The 26,136-nt window shown below is 53.8% G+C and overlaps 11 protein-coding genes across 11 annotated transcripts; 7 read left to right on the top strand and 4 right to left on the bottom strand.

The window, feature by feature from the left end:
- Positions 1 to 469: 469 nt before the first annotated feature.
- On the bottom strand, positions 470 to 1,333 carry A1O5_05717 (uncharacterized protein; the record flags this gene model as incomplete). The annotated part of the gene is made up of 1 exon (XM_007746316.1): positions 470 to 1,333. One exon carries the CDS (start codon positions 1,331 to 1,333, stop codon positions 470 to 472), a length of 864 nt encoding a protein of 287 aa, XP_007744506.1.
- Positions 1,334 to 1,645: 312 nt separating this feature from the next.
- On the top strand, positions 1,646 to 3,047 carry A1O5_05716 (diphthamide biosynthesis protein 1; the record flags this gene model as incomplete). Its single annotated transcript, XM_007746315.1, has 2 exons — positions 1,646 to 1,823; positions 1,882 to 3,047. 2 exons carry the CDS (start codon positions 1,646 to 1,648, stop codon positions 3,045 to 3,047), a joined length of 1,344 nt encoding a protein of 447 aa, XP_007744505.1.
- A 240-nt stretch (positions 3,048 to 3,287) lies between these two features.
- Positions 3,288 to 5,645, top strand: A1O5_05715 (uncharacterized protein; the record flags this gene model as incomplete). The annotated part of the gene is made up of 1 exon (XM_007746314.1): positions 3,288 to 5,645. One exon carries the CDS (start codon positions 3,288 to 3,290, stop codon positions 5,643 to 5,645), a length of 2,358 nt encoding a protein of 785 aa, XP_007744504.1.
- A 55-nt stretch (positions 5,646 to 5,700) lies between these two features.
- On the bottom strand, positions 5,701 to 7,090 carry A1O5_05714 (uncharacterized protein; the record flags this gene model as incomplete). The annotated part of the gene is made up of 2 exons (XM_007746313.1): positions 5,701 to 5,968; positions 6,120 to 7,090. The coding sequence occupies 2 exons, from the start codon at positions 7,088 to 7,090 to the stop codon at positions 5,701 to 5,703; spliced, it is 1,239 nt and encodes a 412-aa protein (XP_007744503.1).
- Positions 7,091 to 8,255: 1,165 nt separating this feature from the next.
- Positions 8,256 to 10,244, bottom strand: A1O5_05713 (uncharacterized protein; the record flags this gene model as incomplete). The annotated part of the gene is made up of 2 exons (XM_007746312.1): positions 8,256 to 8,599; positions 8,861 to 10,244. 2 exons carry the CDS (start codon positions 10,242 to 10,244, stop codon positions 8,256 to 8,258), a joined length of 1,728 nt encoding a protein of 575 aa, XP_007744502.1.
- Positions 10,245 to 10,985: 741 nt separating this feature from the next.
- A1O5_05712 (uncharacterized protein) lies at positions 10,986 to 12,013 on the top strand (the record flags this gene model as incomplete). Its single annotated transcript, XM_007746311.1, has 2 exons — positions 10,986 to 11,359; positions 11,479 to 12,013. The coding sequence occupies 2 exons, from the start codon at positions 10,986 to 10,988 to the stop codon at positions 12,011 to 12,013; spliced, it is 909 nt and encodes a 302-aa protein (XP_007744501.1).
- A 1,238-nt stretch (positions 12,014 to 13,251) lies between these two features.
- On the bottom strand, positions 13,252 to 14,115 carry A1O5_05711 (uncharacterized protein; the record flags this gene model as incomplete). The annotated part of the gene is made up of 1 exon (XM_007746310.1): positions 13,252 to 14,115. The coding sequence occupies one exon, from the start codon at positions 14,113 to 14,115 to the stop codon at positions 13,252 to 13,254; it is 864 nt and encodes a 287-aa protein (XP_007744500.1).
- Positions 14,116 to 16,635: 2,520 nt separating this feature from the next.
- Positions 16,636 to 18,331, top strand: A1O5_05710 (uncharacterized protein; the record flags this gene model as incomplete). Its single annotated transcript, XM_007746309.1, has 2 exons — positions 16,636 to 16,815; positions 16,874 to 18,331. 2 exons carry the CDS (start codon positions 16,636 to 16,638, stop codon positions 18,329 to 18,331), a joined length of 1,638 nt encoding a protein of 545 aa, XP_007744499.1.
- A 1,353-nt stretch (positions 18,332 to 19,684) lies between these two features.
- Positions 19,685 to 21,010, top strand: A1O5_05709 (uncharacterized protein; the record flags this gene model as incomplete). The annotated part of the gene is made up of 6 exons (XM_007746308.1): positions 19,685 to 19,902; positions 19,955 to 19,977; positions 20,040 to 20,059; positions 20,117 to 20,283; positions 20,357 to 20,543; positions 20,657 to 21,010. 6 exons carry the CDS (start codon positions 19,685 to 19,687, stop codon positions 21,008 to 21,010), a joined length of 969 nt encoding a protein of 322 aa, XP_007744498.1.
- A 782-nt stretch (positions 21,011 to 21,792) lies between these two features.
- A1O5_05708 (uncharacterized protein) lies at positions 21,793 to 23,844 on the top strand (the record flags this gene model as incomplete). Its single annotated transcript, XM_007746307.1, has 1 exon — positions 21,793 to 23,844. One exon carries the CDS (start codon positions 21,793 to 21,795, stop codon positions 23,842 to 23,844), a length of 2,052 nt encoding a protein of 683 aa, XP_007744497.1.
- A 738-nt stretch (positions 23,845 to 24,582) lies between these two features.
- A1O5_05707 (uncharacterized protein) lies at positions 24,583 to 25,746 on the top strand (the record flags this gene model as incomplete). Its single annotated transcript, XM_007746306.1, has 3 exons — positions 24,583 to 24,825; positions 24,955 to 25,257; positions 25,402 to 25,746. The coding sequence occupies 3 exons, from the start codon at positions 24,583 to 24,585 to the stop codon at positions 25,744 to 25,746; spliced, it is 891 nt and encodes a 296-aa protein (XP_007744496.1).
- Positions 25,747 to 26,136: the final 390 nt, after the last annotated feature.

Raw genomic sequence — 26,136 nt, 5'->3', positions numbered from 1 at the left:
ACAACAGAGCTCCAGGCAAGATATCGACCAGGCCGGCACATATACAACCAATTGCCACAACAAAAAAGTATTCATCGGTCGAAGACATTTAGACTATATGTGACACTCTAAATTCCAAGTGCTGGGATTGTACTAGATAGCAAAATATTTCATTTTTGGTTTCTACAGAGCACCTAGAATTGCCCGTCTTCAGTAAACGAACCCTCCGTTGTTCTTTCTTTCTTGGTTACCTACCTCTAGGTCTTTGATGTCGTTGGAGGGGATGGCGCTTTTGAGCCCCCCTTTTTCCTTTTTTTCGTGTGTATGTGTCTTACAGTGATTTAAAACGGGGTGAGATTTTTGGAACCTCTACTGGAGAGACACGCGGAGAGAGAATAGATTCCTTTCACGGCTTTTGAGCTATTTTCGTCTCGGATCTAACTGAGGGCCGCCTGGCTGGAGGGATATCAGATAGACATGGCCGGCATGCTCAAGAAGACCCCGTGAAATAGCCCAATATCTGCCTCCCAAAGCCTCTCCGCCGACTCTCCTGCTCCCCGCCGCCAGCACCGCCGACACGGTCGCTCACATTCCTCATTCCGTCCGCCGAACTCCCCTCTTCCTCTAACCTGCGCCTGAGCCCTTCGTACTGGCCCCGTTCTTTCCTCTTGCTCGACTCGCCGACCATCCAGGCCGGAATCCTCCATCTCCCCAGTCCGCCCGGTAACAGTTCGCCCATCCAGGCCGTGCCCACCGTCCATCCGACGGCTGCGGGCAGGATAGAATAAGGAAACTGGCTGAGCGCTAACTGCGCCGCTAGCAAGTACGTCGTCGACTTGTCACTCAACACCACGCCTGGCACCTGTTCTCGCCCGCCACCGGTGGTCGTTGCGGCCGGAGACGTCGTGGCGATCTTGTACCGGTATATGCGCGGCACCTCCTCAGCCCAGGCGCTCAGCAGGGCAAACACAAGTCCCGTCGACCCGCTCGGCACGTAATTATACCAGCCCAGGGTGCCGAGTTTCAAGACGACCACCAACAAGGGCACGACCACGACATTGCACCAGAGCACCACCGCGACAAAGCTCGCGAACTTGCGACTGCCCCATATCCTTTCGAGCACTCGGAACTGGTACAACAGGACGGTGGAGAACAGCAGCTCGGTCGAGGTGGTGTAGGCGGCCTGGTAAGTGAGGAGGCGGGAGAATTGCAGGTACGGCCAGAGGTGCGGGTGCGGTTTGATGGGTAGGAGGTACTGGATGGAGAGCGTCGAGACCAGGATGGACACGCCGATCGAGGTCAGGACGAGGAGGCGCGTGATCGGGGTGTGGCTGAAGCCTGAGGTGGTGACCATGTTGGGGGTGAAGGAAGGCAGGTCATGGAGCTGGCTGGCTTGTGGCTGGATTTGAACGACGAGGGAGTCACTTGTTACAATCTTGACATTGTTTGACAGGTGGCTCGGTGGAGACGATGTGGGAAGCCGGAGGAAAGTAGAGTGGCAGACACAATGGACACATGGACACAGCGGCGAGATGACACTGCGGGCGGAGTCTCGTTGTTCCCCGCATCTACGTTTCCCAGCTTCGACAATTCTTTTTCTTATTAATTCTTGCCATCACCCACAAACTCTACCCCCCCAAAGCCCACGGCAGGCGTGCACCAGGAGATGGATGAGGCGTCTATGCCTGGTGCCTTTCCGGCCGCCGCAGACGAGAATATTCCCAGCAGCAGAACACCCAAGAGACGGTTCGTGGGAAGACGCACGGTAGAGGCGCAGGCAAGACAGAGACTCGACGACAACGCCAATTCCACCGTCGAGGAAACCACTGCGGTCACCAACAGGGGTAGTTCAGGCAGCCACATTACAATCCCTCCACATGCCATATCCTAACAGTGAAACAGGTCAGCAGACGGCTCCAAGGGTCTTGAACCAGGTGCCCTCACAAATCCTCGATGACCCCGATATCCATGCGGCGATTGCCTTGCTCCCTCACAATTACAGCTTCGAGATCCCTAAGACCATCCACAGAATAAGGACCCTCGAGGCCAAGAGAGTGGCTCTACAATTTCCCGAGGGGCTGCTGATGTTTGCCACCACCATCTCGGACATCCTGACTCAGTTCTGTCCTGGCACAGAGACCTTGATCATGGGAGACGTCACGTATGGCGCATGCTGCATTGATGACTACACTGCAAGAGCCCTAGGTTGTGACCTGCTGGTCCACTACGCGCATAGCTGTCTGATACCAGTCTCGGCGACCAAGCTCGCCACCCTGTACATCTTCGTCGATATCTCCATCGACACCAAACACCTGGTGAGCACACTGTCCCGAAACATCCCGCCAGGGAAGACAATCGCCATGGTGGGTACCATTCAGTTCAATGCCACACTTCACACCATCAGGCCTGCCCTTGAGGCCGAAGGTCTAAAGTTGGTTGTGCCACAAATCATGCCTTTAAGTAAGGGCGAAGTGCTGGGCTGTACTGCGCCCAAAATCAACCCGGATGCCAATGTTGACCTGATCTTATACCTGGGCGATGGGCGCTTTCACCTTGAAGCAGCCATGATTGCAAACCCCCATCTTCCCGCCTATCGATATGATCCGTATTCCCGAAAATTGACAAGAGAAACTTACTCGCATGACGAGATGCTGAACATGCGCGCCGCTGCCATCAGCACCGCAAGGAACGCTAAGAGATGGGGTCTCATACTGGGGGCGTTGGGACGACAGGGCAACCCGCACATCCTGACCATGATCGAGAACTACCTTGACAGAGAGGGCATACCGCACGTCAACCTTTTGCTCAGCGAGATCTTTCCGGGCAAGCTGGCCATGTTTGAAGATGTGGATTGCTGGGTGCAGATAGCTTGCCCCAGGCTGAGCATCGATTGGGGTTACGCCTTCCCGCGACCACTGCTGACACCCTACGAAGCCCTTGTGGTGTTGGGTGCACGGCAAGGTTGGGAAAAAGGAGACAGGACTTATCCAATGGATTTCTATGCCAACAATGGCCTGGCGCGGACAACCGAGAAGCTCGCTGCACAAGTTGGAGTTGCCGCTGTATAAATATCTAGAGGTGGATAACTCGTTCTCTGTACTCTGCTTGTCTGCATCCAGTATCCAGTATCCAGTATCCAGTATCCAGTATTCAGTATTCAGTCTTCTGTTCAGGAGGATGTAATTGCCGAAGTTCTCCCGGCCGGCCAACGACCTCGAATTTGATATGTGTTCTCCCGCCTTTCTACCTCTTTGACTCCCTCCACGGCGACCGACCTTCTTCTCAACATTCAGCCTCCTGGGCGTGGCATGCATTCGGACATCCATGTAGTTGTCCGCTTCCATGATCAATCCGTGTTTGCGGGCGAGCACCTCCGATGCACCATCACCTTCAGAAATGTCGCAAACTTGCCTGAGCCGCTCACCCCTTCGTATCAGACCCTGCGAAGGAGCAGGCGCGAGAGTATCAGCCAGCTGGCGGCCCAGTCGACGAAATCAAACACCATCTTGAGGCTGAGCCAGAATGGTCAGAATGGCCAGAACGGCCGATCGACCGGCCATGAGCATTCTGCTGACCAGGCAGCCCGCCAGATGCCGCTGGGATCTTTGTACAGCGACAACCCAGCCAGTGTGCAAAGGCCGGGCCACAAGCAACAGAGATCCGTGTCAATAATCTCGCTCACCTCTCCGACAATCGCGGGGGATCTCGAACATGGCGCACCTGGCGGCTGGGCCAAGCCAAAAAGGCCCAGTCATTCACGATCTTCAACGGTACAGATTCAGCATGGTAAGTCAACCCAGGATGTGTCATTGAACGGAGGGCAAAGCAGCTCATCAAGCACAGCTCCGCAACGAAGACCTAGCCAGCAATATCATCGAGACTCCCCAACTCGTCTTCAACTACCGCCCAGAGGAGGTCGGCGAAGCCCATTGTCGACAGCGGCTACTGGAAGTCGTGATTCTCCCACTGATAGCAAACCGAATCCACCCACAGGAACCGTCAGAGACAGGGCACCGGACAACTACGAACCCAATGAACTGCAAATCCCCAGCCCTGTTGATCCCGGCGACGCTGCCAAAGCGTCTGGGACCGGGCCAGACCTCGCCAGTGAAAGGAGCAGCGGCGACTTCTACTCGCTCAGCAATCATTCGCAAGAGACTCTGATGTCGGAGCAACCTTCGGTCATGTCAGACCACCGGCCGGCTTGGGTGAACTCGACGGCCTTGCCTCGACGACCGCCATTGAGACCGACACAGAAACCTCAAGCCGTGAATCTCCTGATGGGCTATGCTCAGCTGAGCGCCACCTTCACGTTGGACGCCTCGCTGATCGACCAGTCGCACTTTGAAGAAGTCAAAAGTAAAGGCTTTCTAGGCGGCCAGGCCGGAGGCGGCGTCGTCGGGGTGAAGAAGCCGCGGCCCAACAGCGGCTTCCTGGGACACTTCAACTTCAATGCGATCGGCGGGTCCTTGAACAGCCTGATGGGCGGCGACGACATGAGTAGCGTCAAGGAGATGCACGCCGTGACCAATTCGCGGGCAATCCCAATCCTCTCGACTCCACAGTCGCTGTTGTTCGTCGACATGCACCTTGAACCAGGCGAGGAGCAGACCTACTCTTACAGCTACCCTCTACCCCGTGGCCTACCTTCCAGCCACCGGGGAAAGGCTATAAAGATTGCATACAACCTGACGGTCGGCGTTCAGGGCGTACCGGGCAGCCGGGACGTCCACACGGTCCGGCAAGTCAACATTCCAATCCGTGTCTTCCCCGGGGTAAGTCACGACGGCGAGATCTACGGACATGACCTGATGCAACCTCACGTCATTCTGCGCGATCTTGCCCGTACCAAGTCTATTTCGACCCCGCAGGACCAGGACGAAGCGGCCACCACCCCGACCACCAAGTCAGCCGAGAAGTCTAGCGTCGAGTTTCTACAGTTTGTGGACACGCTCTTGGACCACAATCGCAGGCGGCAGTCGAGCTCTGGGACGATGGAAGCTTTTCTGAGTACCCAAGATGCCGGAGGCCGCGGCAAGGCTCTCCAGGCCATTGACCGGGCGATCCTCTTCAGCAACGCCTTGTCGGACAGCGAGTCGAGCCCGAACCGTTTCGAGATTTCGCGGAGCGGCTCGCGCGTCGCGGTCATCGTCATCGACCGGCCTTTACATCGGCTCGGGGAGACAGTCACGGCCGTCATCGACTTCTCCGAAGGCGAAGTCCCCTGCGCTTCGCTCAAGGCGACGCTCGAGACGTCGGAGAAAGTCGCGCCCTCGCTCGCGGTCCGATCCGTCCACACAATCAACCGCATCACACGGAAGATATACGCCGCCCGCGCCGAGAACATCCTGTTCGCGAAACGGGCCACGTTTGCACCTAGCATTCCAGCAACCGCGACACCTACATTTGTCACCTCGGGCGTCAATCTCGACTGGAGTCTTCGTTTCGAGTTTGGCACCATCAAGCCGGTCGAGAACGACGAGGGCGAATTCAAGCATGTCACAGAGCTGCTCGAGGAAGTGGTCAACGACGAGCGAGGCACGGTGAATGTCGCCGCGGAGAATTTGGAGTGTGACACTTTCGAAGTCGTGATACCCATCACCGTCTACGGCGATCTCGTCCCCCACGGCAAGGAAAGCGACGAGATCGTCGGCATTCCAATTTGAACAAAAAAAAAAAAAGGGCTAGAACCAACCCGCTGTTGGCGCCCGCCCTTCTTTTTCAAGGCTTATAATACAGTGTGAACTCAAGGACTATAAACGCAACGTAGGCGAGCAGCATCGCCAGCCCGATTAAACGGTGCGTGCCGAGTATAATCATGACGGTCAAAAAGGCCGACGACGTCCAGGTCCAGACGACCTCGTTGGTGTAGTTGCTGGAGCTGGAACCTGAGCCTCCTCCGCCGAGACTCTGCGAGGAGCTCAGGATAGTCACGCCCAGGCACAGGGTCAGCAGGAATATGTTGCTTCCTACGGTGTTGGCCACCATGCTGCACTTTGTCGTTAGCAAGGAGACTGTTCTGTTCGTGGGGGAGAGGGAGCGGGGGGAAGGGGGGACGATGAATATCTTGCTTGGGGAAACATTCTTTGCAGAGACTGATACGATACTGGTTCCGGGGGTGGGCGGTGGATGGGACTTACATTCCTGGATGGCCTCTGTATCCGCTGACGACGGCGACAAACTTCTCCGGTAGAGTAGTCGCCAGAGATAACAAAGTGGCCCCAAACACGGTTTCGGAGACGTGGAGGCTCGTCGCCAGTGATGTGGACGAGTGTGAGAGGACGTAGCCGCTGAGGGAGAGAGCGACGAAGGCCACGATCAGCTTGAGCAGTAGATAGAACAGACGAGTGGAAGGCCGTCGCTTCCTCGTCGTCGTTGTCCTCCTCCTTGGGGCTAGCAAGGCACTTGACTCGTCGTCCATCCGCTCGCCGCTCGCGTCCTCGGCGCGAGAAGGAGTCCCATTTCCAATAGTATTCGGTCGGACATGTGGACCTGGATCCCTATCAGGTCCTGCGTCCGAACCATCATCACCATCAGCATCCTCTTCCTCATCTTCCTCCTCATCCTCCTCCTCCCCCGACTCGGCATCCGATTCCTCCTCGGGCGCATCCAAGATGCCACGATAGACCGACCAGGTTATACCCGCGAGATACAGCGCAAAAACGCCCACCAGGAGAGCACCGTAGACATGCTCGTCGAGGCTGCCGAATCCCCAAAGCACGGCCACGAGAGTGGTGATGCCGAACAGAACAACAGCATAAATCCTGGCGCTGACGTCGTACCTCTCTAGGGCGTTTCTCTGCGCCAGGACGCCCAGCGAGAATGCACCAAGGACATTGGCGACACAGCTGCCCAGGACGTTTCCCAGTGCGAGTTTTTGTCGGTGCTGCGCGACGGCGGCGACCACGACGGCGAGCTCTTCCCACTCTGCCCCCGCTGTGAGGAGGGCAATGAGCGTCTCCGAGACGCGCAGCCGGCGCGCCAGGGAAGCGGTGCAAGAGACTAAGACGTCGGTTGAGGCGCCGAGAGTGTAGACGCTCAGCAGGAAGGTGCAGAGGGGGAAGAAGAGGGTCGAGTCGGCATCTTCAGAAGACGCTGTGATGGCCGCCATCGATGGCGGGTTTGAAATTGCCAGATGTTGCTCCGTAGCTGGATGGCAAACCCGAACTCAGACTTGATGCCAGGCTTGGGGCAATTCGGCTTTGCTCTCTCTGCTCCAAGACTCAACACGATTAATTTGTGGTTGATGTTTTTGTTGTTTATTGATTGCATGCCCTTACTCAACCAGCACCGTCCCCGTCTGCGCACATACACATACACAGATCGTCTCTGGTTCTTGTTACAAAGTAAAGCGGCCTTGGAGAGGCAGACGGTACATCCCTAAAGGTATCGAGTGTAGAAAGAGGCTGTGACGTATTTTCTATCTTTTCCGAGTTTGTTTTGTTTGTTCTGTTTGCCGTATTTGCAACTGGTCGCTCGTCAACATTTGAATCCCCATTTTGTACGAGGTTGAGCGCCTGCACAGGAATTTGACCTACCTTGGAACGCAGATCAGGATGCCGTTGGATAAATCGCGTTATCCACTTCTGTCCAACCCTGTCTGGGCCGCCAGATGTCTGGCTGACAATGGCAGCTAGTTGGCGAACGATGGAATGGGTCGGGGGATGTCCTTGCGCCTCAAGGTCAAGTATCCAGCTCTTTAATAGCCTCTCTTGTGTATCCGACAGCAACTGTTGCGATTCGTGGGATAGAGGTCTCGATCGGGTGATGCCCTTGAGTCTGCGGCTCAAGGTGGAATGATCGATGTCGTTTGCGGCGGCGGCGGCGCGAATAGAGGAATACCGACGCGATTGATAGTCGGTGATGGCCTGCTGTATTCGAGCCTCTCGATTAGCCTCCATTTGAGCGATTGACGAGTTGGTGGTTGGTGGTTGGTGGTTTGAGAGGTTGCAAGATGGCGCAGAATACGTGGGGGAGGAGTTGTGACGCGTGTGGCACTACTAGGGCGTGGCATTTCATGGTCAGAAGACTTGCGACGTATGTACGCATGAGAGATAAAATCATGGCCCGCATTGTGGGTTACTGTCACGACGCCAGTAAATATATATACCCATAGAGCGGCCTGTCCTTGCGATTGTGCTATGCGAAATAGATTTTAAAAAAAAGGTGTTATTTAAGTACAGGTATTAATATTGTACCTCTCCAGACATCACTGTTGCCATCTGCCACCTTATCTCGTCTCCCAGGGACCATACCGGGTAGCCCTGGTGGTCTTCTTACAACTTCGCGCCCTGCGCCTCTTTATACCTCCTCCTCTCGAGCGCCTTCAACTCCGCCCTCTTGATCTTGCCAGAGATGGTCTTAGGCAGAAAGCCGCTATCCACGAACTCGATCCTCCTAGGATACTTGTACGGCGCCGCGTTCTGCTTGCAAAAATCTTGCAACTCCTTAACCAGCGCCTCGCCGGCCGCGCGAGACGCTCTGATCTTGGACGTGGCCGAGTCCGTGAGCACGATAAAGGCCTTGACGACCTCGTCGCGTTGCGGGTCCGGTGAGGACACGACGGCGGATTCGACCACCGCTGGGTGGAGTTTCAGGGTCGATTCGACTTCAAATGGGCCTGCATGTAGCGTGCGTCATTGGTTAGTGAGACTTCGCGGCAGCAAGTTAATCTGCGTTATAAATGGTGTTGTTGGCTGAAGCAGGGATGATGAGCCGGCAAGGCTCCCAATGGACGAGTGCTGGCATGTCCACTCATAATAATTCAGTCTTAAATAAGCGAGGATGCCTGCTTTTTGCTCTTTGGATTTTGCAGCTTCATTATAAAAGATGAGGGCTGGCGTGGGCATGTTTCGGAGAGGAGGAACCTGGGGCAACTCACCTATCCTGTACCCGCTCGAGTTAATCACATCATCGGCTCGACCCACAAACCAGAAATATCCATCCTCATCTCTCGTCGCGCGGTCGCCCGTGACAAAATATATCTTGCCGTTCGGATAGGTTTTGATCTTGGTGTCAATCATCCCTGTGGACTTATCGATGTATCCTTCGAAGAAACCAAAGAAATCAGTGTCGGTCCTCGTCTTCGACACCACAATGGCGATGTCTCCTTCCGCTCCGGGGGCCACAGAATTTCCTTCGGAATCGATGATCGTCAAGGGTACGCCGGGAAGTGGCTTCCCCATGCTGCCTGGCTTGACCTTGTTGACTTTCTGATTCGCACAGACTACTATCGTCTCGGTCTGTCCGTACCCGTCGAAAATCTCGATCCCACTTGTCATCTCCTTCCAGATGCGAACCACGCTCTCATTCAGAGGCTCTCCTGCACCGCAACAGTGGACCAACGCTTTTGGCTGGCCCTTTTCCGTGGCAAAAAACCGCCGGGTCTCGTCGAGAACAAGTTGTCTGTACACCGTCGGCGGAGCACACAGTGTCGTGATGGGGAACTTGTTGAGTACTTCGAGCGTCCGGCGCGGGTGGAACGCCAACCTGTCATCGTGAATGAAGATTGTAGCGCCGCAATTCCATGTCGACAACCACGACCACGCAGCTTTAGCCCAACCTTGTTCCGAGAGGTTCCAGTATATCTTGCCCGGCGATAGATCCAACCAATGAGTTCCCGTCAGGGCGTGCGCCAAGGGATACGACGTTTGCGTGTGCAGGACCATCTTTGGTGGACCCGTGGTGCCGGAAGTGAAGAATATCATACCTGGAGACTTTGGACCCAGAGAGCTTGGCACCGGAAATCTGGCGTCGGAGGGGATTTTGTTTAATGCTGAATGGAAGTCAGTGACCCCTGGGGGCGCTGTCCCATTGATCTGGACTATGGTGCGCAAATTGGGACATGTGGCCCTGACTTTAAGGCATTTGGCCACCGACGTGGCATCCCCAATGAAGGCGGTAGCGTGAGAGACTTGGAGTCGGTACTCGATGTCCTTGTCAACCAACAGCGTCGTACACGGGCACAAGATGATTCCGGAGCGGAGGCAGGCAGTCGCTGTCTCCCACCATTCTGGGACACGGGGTGCGATTATGATAGCCGTTTCACCTTGCTTGATGCCCAAAGATGCAAAAAGGCATGCTATGCGTTGCGACTGGCGCGAGAAATGGCTGTAGGTCAACTGCTTTGTAGTGCTGAGGGATTGGTCGGTCCAGTAGAGAGCTACCTGGGAGGGATCTCTCCACGCCCAATGGTCGACAACATCACTGGCAAAGTTGAATGAAGAAGGAAGGCGTAAAGGGGAGACCGGGACAACGGAACTCATGTCGGCCTTTTTGAAGGTGGGTTTGTCCGCGTGAGTATATACTGCGATATATCGTGTACCATATACCTTGCCCCAGGCTCTCGTCTATGGTTGTGATTTAAGGTTGAAGGTTGAAAACAGAAGGTCTCAATATATGACATTCATGAAGGGGGCCAGACAGGAGTTCACCACGGGGGAGATGGCGCGAATGCATCACATCGACTTTGTGGGCACGGACCTGACGGTCCGGAGAACCGGGGGGAAGGAATTAACCTCGGCGAGGCTGGGTGGCGCGGTGGGGACGGTGTCATCGAGCCAATATCGGCGCAGCTTCTCCGCAATACAAACAGGACAAATCCACCAAGAACCTGTGGAGTAAGTGGAGAGAAAAAAGCGGGGGACAAAAAGGGAGATCTGATTCCCTCGTATCCCTCGTGTGGTGCAGCAACCCACCTCGCTTTCTCTACAGTAGATCGAACCCCAAACCGCTTCCGCGTCCCAAAGCTATGATTTCTTGGTCTGAGATCCGACCCTTTCTTATGGCGAGACATGACTTTGCCATGGGTGGGCTGAGCTGGGTCCCGCCAGCGAGGACCTCGAGGATCTCGAGGACTTTAGTTGTGGCCCACCTCATCATATAACACTACATATACCTCGTATCTATGTACCTGCCCGTCCTGCTGATATTGATATTATAGACAGGGTTAACAGAACCACATAGCCGAACTCCAATAACGCCGTCACCACCTCTAGGTCGCTCCCATGGATACCTTTCTTTTTGAGCTTCGGTGCATGGTCTATGCTGAATGTGTCAAGATTCGCGCCATTGGGCTCTTATACGCGAACAAACGCTTCTACAAAGAATTCATTCAATTTCTGAGAGAAAGCATCGTCCTCGGTTTCCATATCGACCTTTCGGCACCATCAACCGCCGTCAAGCTCATTAACTCGGACAACTTCCAATGGGGCAATAACTGCACGATCGATGCCACCTCGCCACATCCCGATTATGGCATGCTTGATAGGATACCAGTGGACCGCTTTGGAGGAATACGCATTCTGATCGATGCACACCGGATGTCACCGACCCTGGCCTACTTGTTCGAGGTTGGCTGCAATGCAACCGACTGGTCACCGTTTTACTACCTCGATGGACGGATTCGAATAGGCTGCCTAGAGCAGAACCCGAGATCTATATCCTGGAAGGAAGATTGATTAATCGCCTGCCACCAATGACTATCTAAGTCCGATATAGGGAGTCCCGAGGATGGCATTTTCGGGGAGCTTGGAACCGAAAGGTCCCCAACTACAGCTCGTGGGACCCTGTCACGAAAACAGCTTCAATCAGGCACGAGGGATCCAACTCCGAGGAGGAGATCACACTGAGACCCTTCTCACGCATTAGATACACTGAGCCTGTAACTATTGAACTCCCGCGCAATACACCTTGGGAAAGACCGGTGAACAACCTCAAGGCGGGCCTCGTCAAATCTTGCAGCCTGAAGCGGTCTTTCGGCCTGGATTTACGTCCCGAAGCGGAATGGAGCGATGACGACACCCTCGCCATTGAAGATGCCCTTCACGTGTGGCTCGACTGCCTTCTTGACGACATGGAGGGCCCAACCGCCGCACTTTTACAGCGCGATCGACTCAAGTTCTGGCGCTCGGGGTATGAATACCAGATGGGTTGGCACTTCCACGGCTTCGTGCTCGATGAGGCAGTGCCGCGGGCTACCTGGACGAAGAGCTCTTCGACCACATCAAGCAATCCTTCCACGGCAGGTTCATGAGCGCGAGCGGAACACGTCGGCGCCGCGTCCAGGAACACATCGAGACGGCACGGCAAAAGCGTGTACTTATACCCGGGCAAGCAAGCAGGCTTCTGGTTCTACTCGCACGAACTTACACGGCTCGGATGGCACGCCGAGGCCGGCGAAGACGACACCTTCTGGGAGACGTGCTACCCGGCTGGAATCGAGCCCAAATCCCGGAACGATTCCTGGAAAGGACGCGGCGGCACAGCAGCAACTCATTGACATGAGGTATTGTCTGGAACCCCCCAGAGCATGACGTGGACAAGCCGGCCTGCCAGATCTTTCCGCCGTACCTTGGCGGATGCCCCTTATGCGACCTGGAGGACAGGAAGAATCAATTGCTCATCATGCTGCAGTACCATCATTTACGGGATGGCCTGTTCCACTTCAACGTGAGACCTGAGGAGGCACGGCTTTTGGGCCCAATTGTTGGGTGAGTGAAGACCTTCTTACAGGCAGCATGTATGGTTCAATGAGCGAGGGAGTGATCAAGCGAGGGTAAAGGTCGCTCGCTGGCCAGCCAGGACAAAAAGAGAAGAGTAGAAGTCTTTTTCATTGCCTGCATGGCCCGTCACGCACCACCTCCTGTAGACATCCAAAGCGACGACGCACGTGGATTCCAGAGCAGATTTGGGACAATGGCTACTGGCGAAGCAAGGAAGGCTCCTCTTCTCTTCGCTTGAATTAGGCTATTATCTCGACAGAATGAGGCCCCCAGTGGTAAGTCATTCCAGGGGGGACCCAAAAACAAAAAGTACTTTTGTGACAAACACTTCCACATGTCCATGTCCATGTCCATGACCACGACCAAGGCCTCTTGGCCCGTTGTTCAGGCAGAGAGAACGTGAATCAGGCCCCGGCTTCCCGTCTAAGTACCAATTAAGTTCAGAATTTGTCCTCTCAGCAGCAGCAGCGCGGCCCCCTCTGTTTTCCCTTGCCCCCCAACGCCTTCGTCTTGGTCGCCGGTCGGCCCATTATGCGCCTATATTCACCATTAAAGCCCGTCACCCACCGGACCACCGTTTTATGCACGGGCCCACCCGCCGCGGGTGACAGACAGAAGAAAATTCGTGCATCTGGGTATCACTGACAAGAACAACCATGAAGGGAGTAGAGCACTGCTCTACAATTTCATCATGCCCAAGAAACGCTCGCTTTTTTTTTTGGTTCGTGTGTCCCTTTCCTTTCCAAATGTTTTTCCAACGCACCAACATTCATTCTTTGGGTTCCTGGGAGAGTCGTGGCTTCTTAGCAATGTGTCCTGGGTCATCATTATTAATTTCTTGGAGTCGTCTCTGCAGCTCTTCAACTTTGCGCTTCCACTCTTCTCGTTCTTGGATGGCTCGGTCCCGTTCCCGGCACAGATTCTGTTCGTTATCGTGGTATACCATGTTGATGACTTCCAGTTCGGAGACTCGCGTTCGGAGCCGGTTGTTGAGGGCAGCTAGTTGATCATAACTCATGAGGGGCTCAACGTGCTGTTGGCCGTTGCTCATGGGGACCGTGCTTGGAGAGGGTTGCGTGGGGTTGGGACGGAGAGCTGGATCGGCCGGAGAGCCGTTGTGATTGTTGTAGTGAGGGTCTATCGTGGCGGCTACACTGTCGAAGAGGTGTTGAGGGGCGATGTTGGGGTCTTGGTGAGCCGTAGGGGTTCCAGTGCGCGATATGGGCGAATGTGATCTATCAGAGGCGACCGAGCCTGCCATCTGCGAAACTCGCCGGTGAGGATTGATACCATTGAGACTGTCGGTCTGAGGAGGCTGGCCCCCATTGTGCTCAAACTGCGCCCACTTGTCAGAAGCACGCGCAACAGCCGGGACGCGTAGGGAATCACTGACCTTCTTCTTTGGCCCTTGACTCGAGGTCTTGACTCGATTGCGACTCTTGATCACATCTGTCTTGAGGCTAATCGGGCGCGGGCGGCCATGCAGCTTGAGAAACAGGCCGCAGGCATTGCAGAGGACGGAACCGGCTTCGTCGCGGCGCCATAGAGGAGTGGTCGACGTTTGGCAGTTTTGACAGACAGGCTGTGTAAAGGGAGCACTCTGGTCAGCGCCTGAAGATATTGAAGCGGCCATGGTATCTTCGGGGGTGGTGATTGAATCCCAGGAATCTTCAGGTTTTCGATAACGATAAGAAACCGAAGTTTAACCCCGTGACCTGCTCGTCGGGCAGCAGAACTTGCCCGCCTCGCCTGCCACCCCAAATGCAGCCTTGGCAACCCTCCGTGATTCCATGCCACCATCAGGATGAGACACAGACGTCTTGTTGGGGCAACACAAGGAAAAGAAAGCAATCATGCTGATCCACTTACCGGAGCGTTGCCTGCAATTCCAGGTGTCGGCACTGGTGCCATGCTGCTCGAGTAACTCATTTGGGAACCATAGCTACTGGCAGAGAAGGATCTTTTGTCGCGCGTCAGCTTTTGTTTCCATGCTCCTCCTTTTCCCGCTAATATATCGCCAAGTTGCATTTATCAGAAAATGTTCGGCATACCTGACTGTTGGCGCTGGTGCAGCAGCCGCCGCCGCCAAGGACGTCAAGGCCGCCAGTCCTGGCAGTGCAGGTCGTGGCTCGGAGTGATAGTCCCGCCCCAGATTGAAACTCGCACTTCTCACATGGAATTGTGGTTGATTGAAGAAATGACTACCCGTGTACGGAAGATTCGTCGACGATGGACGCGAGATGTCCTTTCCGTGCACCGCCGGAGGGGGCAAAGGTGAGGAGCTTCTTTGTTGATCCCGTCTCAATGCACCATATTCGTCCAGCCTTGGGTCACCTAACGGCGTCGATGGTTGTCGGTAGGTAGGGTCAAGGGGTAAGGCCCGAAAGAGCGGGGGAGCAACTGCGGACGCCGTGTTCAGCGGTGTTTGAGACCAAACCGTGGTCTCGACGGGTCTGGCTCGGTATGAGAGGGACGCCTTCGCGAGGCACCGTGATGTATATATATTCCTGGCTTCCGACGACAATAGCGATGCCACAGGCAGCTCGTTGCAAAACGATGAGATGAGCGACAACAATATAAGCAAAAAAGAGAGCGTTTGTTATCGCAGGGAAAGAACGTCTATCGATAGACGGGAACCGCGAGTATTTTGCTTCCTCCAATACAATCTCAGAGTCCAGGGGGGTCCCATAGCGAGGGGATCCTGGCTGGCGAGGAGAATATTGGTCCCGCCGAGAAGCCTAACAGGATGTCTAATTGCGCCTTGTCTTGACCGTAAACGCTTTTGTTGAGATGAGCTTCTTACCAGGTAACCAAGGGTCGCTGGACGGGGGTCAGCAGAGACTGGTACGAACATCGCATTCACTTGGTCGCGCTCCCCATCACACCGTGAGGAACCATTGTCAACTGCACGGTCTGGAGTAGACTTTCAAATTGAGCTGCTGCCGGGCTGTCTGTGTGCGACAAAACCGTCGCGGAACAGCGTGGCGCTGATTCGGCGCTCTAGCAAATCTGGGGAAGATGAAAGAGATTGTCCAATCTCACGGTGGAGGCACCGGCTTCCGAAGTGCCCCTTTTCCCTATCGCGCCTTTCGGCACGTCAGTCAGTCAGTCAGTTGGAAACGAGTCTGGGCGGCTATTTTCCCCTCCAAATCTGGGCACAGATTTGATGTGACGGTGCCAGAAATGCAACAACTCATCAAAAAATCCTGCAAGGCCATCTGAACACACCTACATAAGGTGCGCGGCTCGCCAGCCAGGCCGCTTCAAGTACATACGGGTACGAGGATGAAACTCGGGTCCACTTTCGATTGCCATGCTCCTCTTACCTCGTCCTTGTTATAACTGCGTGGTACTGGTTCAGAACGATCCGACTGTCCCGTCGTCTCCTATTGTGGTTCCATGTCTTGTAGCAATGTCACGCGTCAAGAAAACTGTCGATCAGGGCCCGCTGTCTGAGATTGGCGGCAGCCCCTCGTGGAAGGTTCGATGGGGGATCCAGCTGCTTGGACTGATAGGGAATAGCTGTGGCTGGTGAGGCTGCGACCTTTTCGGATGATCAGGGTTTGTGGCTGAAAAGGGGCGACGAGTAATATCATTATCACGTGGATATTATTGGTCCCAAGGAAGCTCTGCCAAGACGCATGATAGGTAACTAGGCCGAGCCCCTAAATACAAGTTCCGGCTTAGCACGCTACCTAGCTCGCTATGTAGGTACCCCTGACAACTTTGGGATACTGAAGTTTCGTGCAGTCCTAGATTGCTATTCAGGGATTCTCGGCTGATCATAGCTTCTGATGATCTCTAATCGCTGTCTTTGCCCTTTTTCATGTCACAAAAGTACCCTGAGTTGGTGGTTTTTTGTCTACATTGATTAGAGCAGACAAGATGTCATTCCACGCCCTTGAAGGTGGAGTACAGCGCCCTACGCATGTCCGACTATCGCCAGCCACGCACAGTTCGCAAGATGAGGGAGGACCAAATGCTCTCAAATGACCTCGCACTGTGCTGAGTAGTTTCAACGACAGGGAGGTTCTCTTTTATTCAGGCAGTGCGCGGCAAATATTCGCTATTCTCGACCCCGAGTTGGTGTTCTAGCTGTCTTCCCACAATTCCTCATCTACCTCTGCGCATCTTTCATTCCTTCACTGCCCTAATGGCTGACAGAATCACAACTGCCTTTGGCCACGCTGTGCCTCCAGCGCCGCGCCATGCAGTTACTGTTCATATGCCTGGGTGGCAGACCGTACAGAAATATGGTGCTGATCCACGTTCGGTCATTGCCACTTTTCACAATGCTTACCCTCGAGCGAAGCCACATAGAGACATTGTCAATGTGAGTTTAGCTACCGAGGTCGACATGTTCCATGCGCACGGCTAATTTGATGAACCAGCTCGCCAACACCGTTTTGAGCCATCTCGGTCTTAGTGACCATACTTGTTTCTTATTCAGTTCATTGGCATCGGCCGAAGAATGTGTGGAATATTGTACATCACCGCGGCGCATCGACGGCGACAGGGGCCCTATACCGCGGGGTGTCATTCAGATTCGAGCTTTTGTAGCAAAAGATCGCTTTTGGGCGGTTGTCTTTCCTTCAGAATGTGCCTCTATTGCAATCGGCTTCTGGAGCAAACCGGGGGTCGGTGTGTCGTCACGGTTTGCAGAGGCGAACTTGTCAATGACCAACCGGCTTGCCGAAATGACCATACTCAATGAAGGCGATCCCAGACCAAGCTTCGAGACCGCGAAACACGCGGCTCTAAGAGATCGGATTATCTCCTACCTGAAGCGGGCGACACTGCAACCTACAGGAAAGAAGCCTTCTTCAAATGATGTTTATCTCTTTCCGACCGGCATGGCTTCAATCTACAAGCCTCATACGTACCTTAGCAGTCTTTACCATGGCACGACGATACTCTTTGGCATGGCTTTTATGGACACACTGACAACATTTCAAGAATTTGGATCCGGCTTTAAGTTCTTCGGCCTGGGTTCAGATGAAGACTTATCAGCGCTTGAGGCATTTCTCCGCGAAGAGCGCGACCAGGGCCGCAAAGTACAAGCAATCTGGGCAGAATTCCCAGCCAATCCTATCCTTGTCACGCCAGACCTCAGTCGACTTCGGGCCCTGGCCGACGAATACGATGCTATCTTGGCTATCGACGATACCATTGGAAGCTATGCGAATATCGACATTACACACATGACCGATATTCTCGTTACATCCCTTACCAAATCCTTCAATGGTTACGCCGATGTAATCGCCGGTTGTGCCATTCTTAATCCTGCTTCCCGCCACTACGACGCACTCAAATCTTTATTCAACACCCAATATGTACCGGAGCTTTATGTTGATGATGTGGAAGCTCTTGAGCGCAACAGCCGCGATTATCTCACAAGGACAACCAAATTGAATCACAATGCGAAGGCTCTGACCGATTATTTACAGACATGTGCCGAAGACTCCAACAGCGCTGTCACCAGAGTTCACTATCCTAGTGTCAACCCTTCTGGAGAGCACTATCGGCAGTTTATGCGTCTGGAGACACCACAATTCACTCCTGGCTATGGCTGCCTTTTCAGTGTCGAGTTCGAGGACGTTGAAGCCACTGAGGCCTTTTACAATAATCTCAATGTCCACAACAGCGTGCATCTTGGTGCGCCGTTCACCCTTGCTTTTGCATACACGGCGTGTACATACGCCAAGAAGTTGGACTGGGCGGCAAGCTATGGCCTGAAGCCTACTCAGATTAGGATTACAGCAGGTCTGGAAGACATCGATCTGTTGCTAGAGGGGTTCAAATCCGCTGTGGAAGCGGCCAATCAGGTCAAAATCGCGGCGAGGCGGTGAAATGCGGGTGTCAAACGACATCGTCTGACTGTTGTATTGTGGTCTTAAGCACATGAATTGTGAGGGACGAAATGCACAAGCCAAAACTGAATTACAGCTACCTAGATAGGTCAGGTAGGTGTCTCGGCATTTACGTTACACCTCTCGTGACAGCTCCCAGATATGCGCTCGTGGTTTTTTGGTCCGGCTCTAAAGTTCCCAGACACCTTCCAAAGCTGCCTCGTGTGGTATCCAGCCTCGGCTTAATGAACATCGAGATATACTTTCTTCAGAGCTCAGCAACATTACTCCACGGTTATGCCACGGATACCTCAGCCAATCAGAAGAACCCTATAGTATCCACGTGACCTTAAAACTCCAGATGTGGGTCAAGATATTCCCATCCTCGCGCCTACATTTCTTGCACCCCCCTCGTCTCCCGCCTTTCCATCATTTCAGACGGATGTTGGAGGTCACCATGGGCCATTCTGGTGTGATCATTACAGAGATGTCTTTGGCTCCGGCTCTAAAGCCATTTCTGGAGAAAGCTCCGCTCTTATATATTGCGGAGTTTATGCAGGTTACGTACATGTCCCTGGATCAGAATTGGTTTTTCCCGCTCCCAGCCAGACGGAGGACGAAACGTTTGATCTACTGAGATCGAGGCATTAGGTGTTCAGAGAGGTCCTGCAAGAGGAAGTTTGGTACGTGTCCTGACAGGGTTCAGCCCCCTTTTCATGGAACACCACGCAGTGTGTGCTGTGCGCCATCACCCATTTCTCCACACTTTGCTAGCCAGAAACGACGAATACTCCGGGGAAAGGTCGATGGAAGTCATCCCATTTCGTCCTTGTGCATCACTAACAAATAGCTTCCTACGCGTTGGAAACGGGTTCTTCAGCAGCCAGATCCGGCATCGATATTTGGTCCTGTCATTGGGAACGGTTTCTCAGCCCGAAGTGCACGCACACTAACTTGAATAGGTCTGCGCACTTGCGTCTATTTGAAATTCGATGGTGAAGCCTCGTCAGAAACGGCCATGCTTCGGCCTACTTTTCTCTATTCGAAGATCACCACCGATTTTTGAAACCCTGCCTCTCCAAAAACTTGCGATATCTCCTGTCAAAAGGGGTTCGCATGCAACCCTTTGCCCCTACCTATTCAACGGGTGTGAATGGCACTGGCCTTTGGTGGCAGCCACATGTTTCATATTCGTCAGAATCAAAGACTTGCCAAAATGTCGACGTACTGATCACGGCTTGAGAATTCCGCTAAAGCAATGCCTCGCCCTGTACGCGACAAGACATAAGAATGTGCATCCACTTCCATTTTCAGGTTATATCTCTAGTATCTGTTCATTTACCATCTCGAATCATGTCCTCCACACTAGGAGATTATCAGCTCGCCAACGCAGCCGCAGGCTTCTCACTTGGATTTGGTTTCCTTACCACCTGGGAGGCTATCAAGCAGACACGACACCTCATCAATCCATGGCGGTCGGTGTACATCTTCATGGTCTGGGGCGAGCTCATTGCAAACTTGGCCATCACAATTCTTGTTTGGTTGTTCATGAATCACTACCTTTTTGCAAAGTAAGTCTAGCCAAAGCCGGTTGCTTTGAGAAGGAAGAGCTGACGACCATAGTGTTCCCACATACTTCTTTGTCCGTACGTGTTACTGCCCTCGGCCTCTCTGCCAATGCAACGAACTAATGAGTATGATCCGACAGTATTCTTCTGGGCCTTTGAGGTTAGACAATCCCGGACCGCATTCATCAAGCCGGAACATTCACTCTGACCATCCAAGATCCATTTCATTTTACAACTCATAATCAATCGGCTGAGCGTTGTCGTCTCAGATCGGATCACTGCCACGCGGGTAAAGTGGGCTGTCGCGGTCATTATCACTCTCGTCAATATCGGGGTCTTTTCTATTTTCATCCCAGCCCACCTCAACCCTCCTCCGGACAAACTGTGAGCGCGCTCCGTTCGCCCCTTGCGACCGGTCTACAACATCTCATACCACGAAATGCTGACCGGGAAACAGATTTGTCGTGGTCAACAAGTACTGGGACAAAGCGACTAAATTCATTATTCTATTCATCGATGCTGGCCTGAACCTTTACTTTCTGCACACAGTCAATGCCCGGCTCGTGCGGAATGTCGGACTCACAAAATACCGGAGCCTCGTTTCATTCAATATTAAACTCATGGTGGTTTCGGTCTTGATGGATGTGAGTCCGAGCATTAGCCAACCAATTCACGCCAGTCACCGTCTTTCCTCCTTTCCCTTATTTCCTGCCCGACGGCCCTTCTCCCACCTCACTAACCTCTCTCACACCTACAGTGCATGATAATTGGGATGATGTTCTTCCACAACCAGCTTGTCTTCATGTCCTTCCATCCCGTCGCCTACACCGTGAAACTGAACATCGAGCTGAGTATGGCGAACCTGATCCGCAAGATTGCAACGTCCCGTGAAAATGACTTCCAGGGCGACCATTTGCACTCGTATTCGATGCATTCGGTCGGAGGCCAGAGCCCCGCGACACTGAGCCGATCTCGGGCGAATACATTCCGGACCAGACGGACATCCTCTATTGGTGGTGTTCAAGCTAGTGATGATCCCAAGAGCAGAAAACTGAGTGACGATGAGAGGCGGATTGTTGTCACGGACGAATATGAGATGTGTCCTGTGTAATGACCAAGGGTGTGTGGACAGGCATGTTTCTATGTTCATTGGAGGCAGCCTATCCAGTTTCATTCTGTTTCGAATATCACTGTATGATTAGGGCCGGGCGTCGAGGTGGAAGGCGTGATCCCACGTCGCGCCAAATAGCATTATAGTCCGCGCCGAATCTTGACCGCTCCAAAGTTCATTCCGTTGTGTCGACCTGAGCATATCACTATGGGACCTGAGGCATGACGGAGCTAGATTTGAGCTGTAGCTGTGCGATCCTAGAGATCATCAATTGTGCATCCCGCTGTCCGGGAATCCAGCCTTATCGGAATAAGAAAAATACTTGGCTGAAGGAGTCCGCCGGGGCCCTAAAGCGCTTCTTCGGCAGGGTCGTTGCTGCCGTGCTGTTAGTTTAAGTCATGTTCAGTACTAGTTTAGGATGGTAACTAACGGATCCTTTGGTATTTATTAAGCTAGATAATAGAGGGGACCAAGAAGGGACCAAGAGGGAGTATAATGTGGGGTAAAGTGGGGGTTCTAAGCCCTTCGCTCTCTCAAATGGACCAATGGCATTCGCGGGATGTCAAAATGCGCCTTTACAAAACCTTCTTTAGAAGTGGTTCATCAATCTCTCTCAGCCGTCGATGATTCATTGTATGATTGTACCAGTTCTCTATAGGTCTTGACCATTTTCTCGCCATCGAATCTAGCGGCTGAGGTCTTGGTACTTCCCTGAACGTGCCCTCGAAATTCGCGGCGCAGGTTTTCCTAGTGTCCGGTCGCTTCGCAGACTCGACTCATCCATGCCGGAGAAGCCGCCCCGGAGGCAGGGAGTCTCCCTACCCACGGCAGATGCGATATCTGACGAAGTCGACCCCTTCAGAAGATCCGTGGCACGTCTGCCCCGACTCGTGACGAAAACACTGCGGCAATGGTTCGTAGCGCACGCGTCTCACCCGTATCCAACGGAACAAGAGAAGAAGGCGTTGCAGGAGCAAACCAATCTTAGTGACCGACAAATTACCAATTGGTTCGCGAACGCTCGCCGCCGCTACACTGCCAACTCGTTTGAACAACATGCCCCATCTTCTGGGTGTTCCATCTCTGTTCCCAATCTAGCGAGCACGTCAAGATGGCAAGACATGAGCCCCTTGGATCGCTGGCGTCATTCTCCCCCAGACCAGGAGCCTGCACCTTTTGATGCGATTGCCGTGGCAGTCCGCCACTCGCTCCACAGCAATGGTGCGGAAACCACAAGGCTCCCCGATTCGTTCAACACGACACAGCGTCCGCCCCACGCGTATTCAGACAATTCATTCGAATCTCTAAGCTCTCTGGGGACCAGTCAGTCGTCAAACTCTACAGGCAGTGCCTTTTCGTTCGAATCCAATAGTACAAGCCCAACCTTTCAGCCGTCCTGGCGACTCCCCCATAGCAGACGCCGGCGCCGCGCCCTCAGGCAGTCTCAATCGTCGTCAGCACATCCATCCAACGGTCGCAAGACACGAAAATATCAGTGCACCTTCTGTACAGACACGTTTGCTTCCAAATACGACTGGACTAGACACGAAAGCGCCCTGCATCTCTCATTGGAGAAATGGGTCTGCTGCCCGCAAGGCCCGATCTTCTTCGACCCAGTTCCACGCTGTTCGTTCTGTGAGGCCGAAAGCCCCTCCTTTGCTCATCTTCAATCACACCGACATGACGAGTGTACAGCTAAGCCTGGGGCTTTACGAACCTTTGGCCGTAAGGACCATCTCAGACAACACATGCGTATAGTCCACCGAGTTGAGCACATGCCGGACCACGTGACCAATTGGAAGACCAAGATAGCCTCGATCAACTGTCGTTGCGGCTTCTGTGGGGAACGATTCGTCGATTGGTCTTCTCGCAATAACCACATCGCCGAGCATTTCCGGGACGGGGCCTCGATGAGAGACTGGACAGGCTGTCGGGGCTTGGACCCTGAGATTGCATTGCTGGTGGAAAACGCCATGCCGCCCTATCTGATCGACTCTGAAAGGAAGCAATTCGAGCCGTTCAGTGCTTCACGCAACGCGGGTCAAGATGTTGGCGCAGTCCAACTTAGTGCGCGGGTGCCCACGTCTTTTGAGTCACTTACTGCGCGCTTGGGCGCCTTTGTAGTTCAGGCCATGAAGGACGGTGTTGTCGTCACTGATGAGACTGTACGAAGACAAGCACGGACAATCATGTACGGGGACGACGACGCCTGGAATCAGACCCCGGCTGACAACGCCGAATGGCTGCGACTTTTCAAAGAAGGAGTCCGGCTGAAATCAGCCGCGGAGCCGGTCTCAACAAAGGTTGACCCGCGTCTCATACTCGCGGGCAGCACAGCGGCTGGCGGGCAGGCGTTCCGTCAAAACAGTGCAGACACTTCCTTGCTCACACGGCGCGATTCTGCGTTACCGCCAGCAGAGGCACCTTCCCCATTTGAAAACATCAATCTGAATGGCGATTTGCTCCTGCCGTATGCATCTGACGACTTGACAAGTTTACCTCTGTGCTGGCAAACTCCAGAGTGCTTGGCGGAGTTCAGCCAGATGTCTTGCACGCAGAGAGGCGGCGCTGGAAAGACTATTGCCTGCACGAATGTCAGCGGCAGCGGCAGCGGCAGCGGCACGTTGGCCACGGGCGAGTCCGGAGTGCCGTTGCCTCACAGCACGGGAGGCTTGACATCCTTTCCAGCGGAGAACAACCATTCCTTGCAGCAAGGACTGTCGTCGGCTCAAAACAAGGCTGCCACCGACAGTCCATGTCCATTTTCAGAATGGACGAGAGGGGACGACTTCAGCTTTCCGTGCGACCTGAGTCTGGCCAAGAACCCAACATGAGTCCCAGCTGTTGTCAGAATTGTGAAGAGGCTGGCTTGCCCCAAGGTGCTGACCCAGGCAGATTCCTATGAGGCTGATTTAGTGCCGAGTCTCTCAATCCCACCGTTATATGGCTCCCCTTTCATGTGGATGGTAAATCACGTGCCTGCGGTTTCCCAAGCATTCTCTGACAGAAGGGGGGGCCTCCAACACTGTTGGTTGCTGTATTCTCTCTCGTTTGTGTAGTCGAGATTCAAAATCGTAAATGCCTTTTTCGGCTGAGCCTGTGGCCTTTTAGCTCGCGAAAAAGCCGGGTCCGTTCAAGCTGACGCCGGAGAGAGCTGTGACCAAATAATATGGCATATCATTGGACCCGCCATGTCACTCTGCGCCCTAACTCGACATTTGCTTTCAGCCAAGGCGTGCAGGACCCGCGGTGGCAAAAGCCAATTCCGGATGGGTTGATGATGAAGCAATCCCTGGAACAAGTAGACCATGGCCACGCTGCTTTTTTGCCTGCCGTGTCTGTCAAAACTGAGAAGGCGAATCTGTGTGGCACGTACGGTAGCGCAGTTCTCTATCCGGGGTGCTCGATACATACTTGGGTAGTCGTCCGAGAACGAAGAAAAGAAAGACACTCTGTTTCTCCGAACATGAGCGAAATCAAACCTGCAGCCACAGAGGGCTTTGGCCGTCTCGTAACCCACTTCCTGAAAAGGTCGGTTGAATCTATACCACTGCCATGGCAGAACTAGCAAAATGCGGAGACCGCACGCTGTTCGAAAACATACTAATTTTGGTTCTCGCGCACATTCTAGGGACCAGAAGGACACCGAGGGACAGAACGCGGCGTGGTCGGAACTCTGGGACACAGACCAAAGTGATCTCTGGGACCGCGGGAAGCCGTCCCCTGCGCTGGTCGATTTCGTTGAGCAGAAACTTGATCAGTCCCTGCTTCAGAGAACCGGCGATGGACAACGACGCCTGAAGGCACTAGTGCCGGTATGCGTGTGTATTTGTCGTATAGGACGTTCCTTGGGGGCCAACCAACATCCCCCCCCTCTTGGAAGGTCCAAGAGGCAAGTTCTGTGATGCATATGCTGACGCGCAAACCGGGGTCGAAATATATAGGGATGCGGACGCGGGTACGACGTCGTCATGCTCGCGCTTCACGGCTTCGATGCCTATGGTCTTGAAGTCTCTACGACGGCAGTGTCCGCGGCGAACGTCTACGCCGAAGCCGAATTGAGCCGTCATCACTATCCGTCCGCGGAGGACGCTTTGGACCAAGGTCATCGTCGTCAACCTTCTGTCAGCCACAGCCACGGCACGGTCAAGTTTGTGCAGGGAGATTTCTTCAAGTCGGACTGGACGAGCAGCTGTCTGAGGGAAGGCGAGATATTCCAAGGCTTTGACTTGATCTATGATTACACAGTAAGCCACAATGCGCGCGCCTCGTCTGTTTTCGTGCAATGGAGTTACTGTCGTAGCCTCCGTCGTACTGCCCCGCTGTCATGGAAAGCCATGGCCATTGATCCGTTCTGGGTTGTCTGACTGATCGTCCACGTTTTCGTCTAGTTTCTGTGCGCAATACCGCCGCCCCTGCGCCGGAACTGGGCGCGACGAATGCAAGAGCTATTGTCCCCAACGGGGATTCTGGTGTGTTTGGAATTCCCCCTGTGGAAGGACCTGGATGCCGTCGGACCCCCTTATGGCCTCAATGGCGTGTACTGGGATCTCCTTGCTGACGGTGGCGATGGGATCCTCCATGGCTCTGGGTTGACCGGCGAGAAACAGGCAGGACAACGAGGTGAAGAAGGGCCGTTCAAGAGAGTGCAGTATTACAAACCGGACAGCTCATACAGCCAGGGCCGAGGAACGGACATGGTCAGTGTGTGGAAGCCCTCCCGGCCGAGCAGTTGAGCAGTTGACGGGCAAGTATATGGCCTCAGCCTCTTATCATCTATCGGTGTCTGAGCTTCAGAGCAAGGCTAGCCCCTACACCAAGTGACTATGTATGCCATTATTGTCTGTAATGTCTTATCCGGCTGCGACCAAGAACGAGGAAGGCAGCAGAATTGTGACATCCGTGAAGAGGAAAGAGAGATATCATACGGTTTAGTCTGAAACCTCCGATGACTGACTGCTGCGGTCGACTCTGTTGGGCACTGGATGCTATTGAAATGACCTTGCGTCAAATGTTGTTAGTGCCCACCCTTGAGCAGACTCCTCACATACCCAGGTATATTTGCTTTCCATTCCAAACTTTGAACCGATGTGAGCACTCTCTCCCTTCTCAGCCCCAAGTGTCAG

The sequence above is a fragment of the Cladophialophora psammophila genome (assembly GCF_000585535.1).
Source record: "Cladophialophora psammophila CBS 110553 chromosome Unknown aczJe-supercont1.8, whole genome shotgun sequence".
NCBI lineage: Eukaryota > Fungi > Ascomycota > Eurotiomycetes > Chaetothyriales > Herpotrichiellaceae > Cladophialophora > Cladophialophora psammophila.
This window is presented reverse-complemented; position numbering and strand designations above follow the sequence as displayed.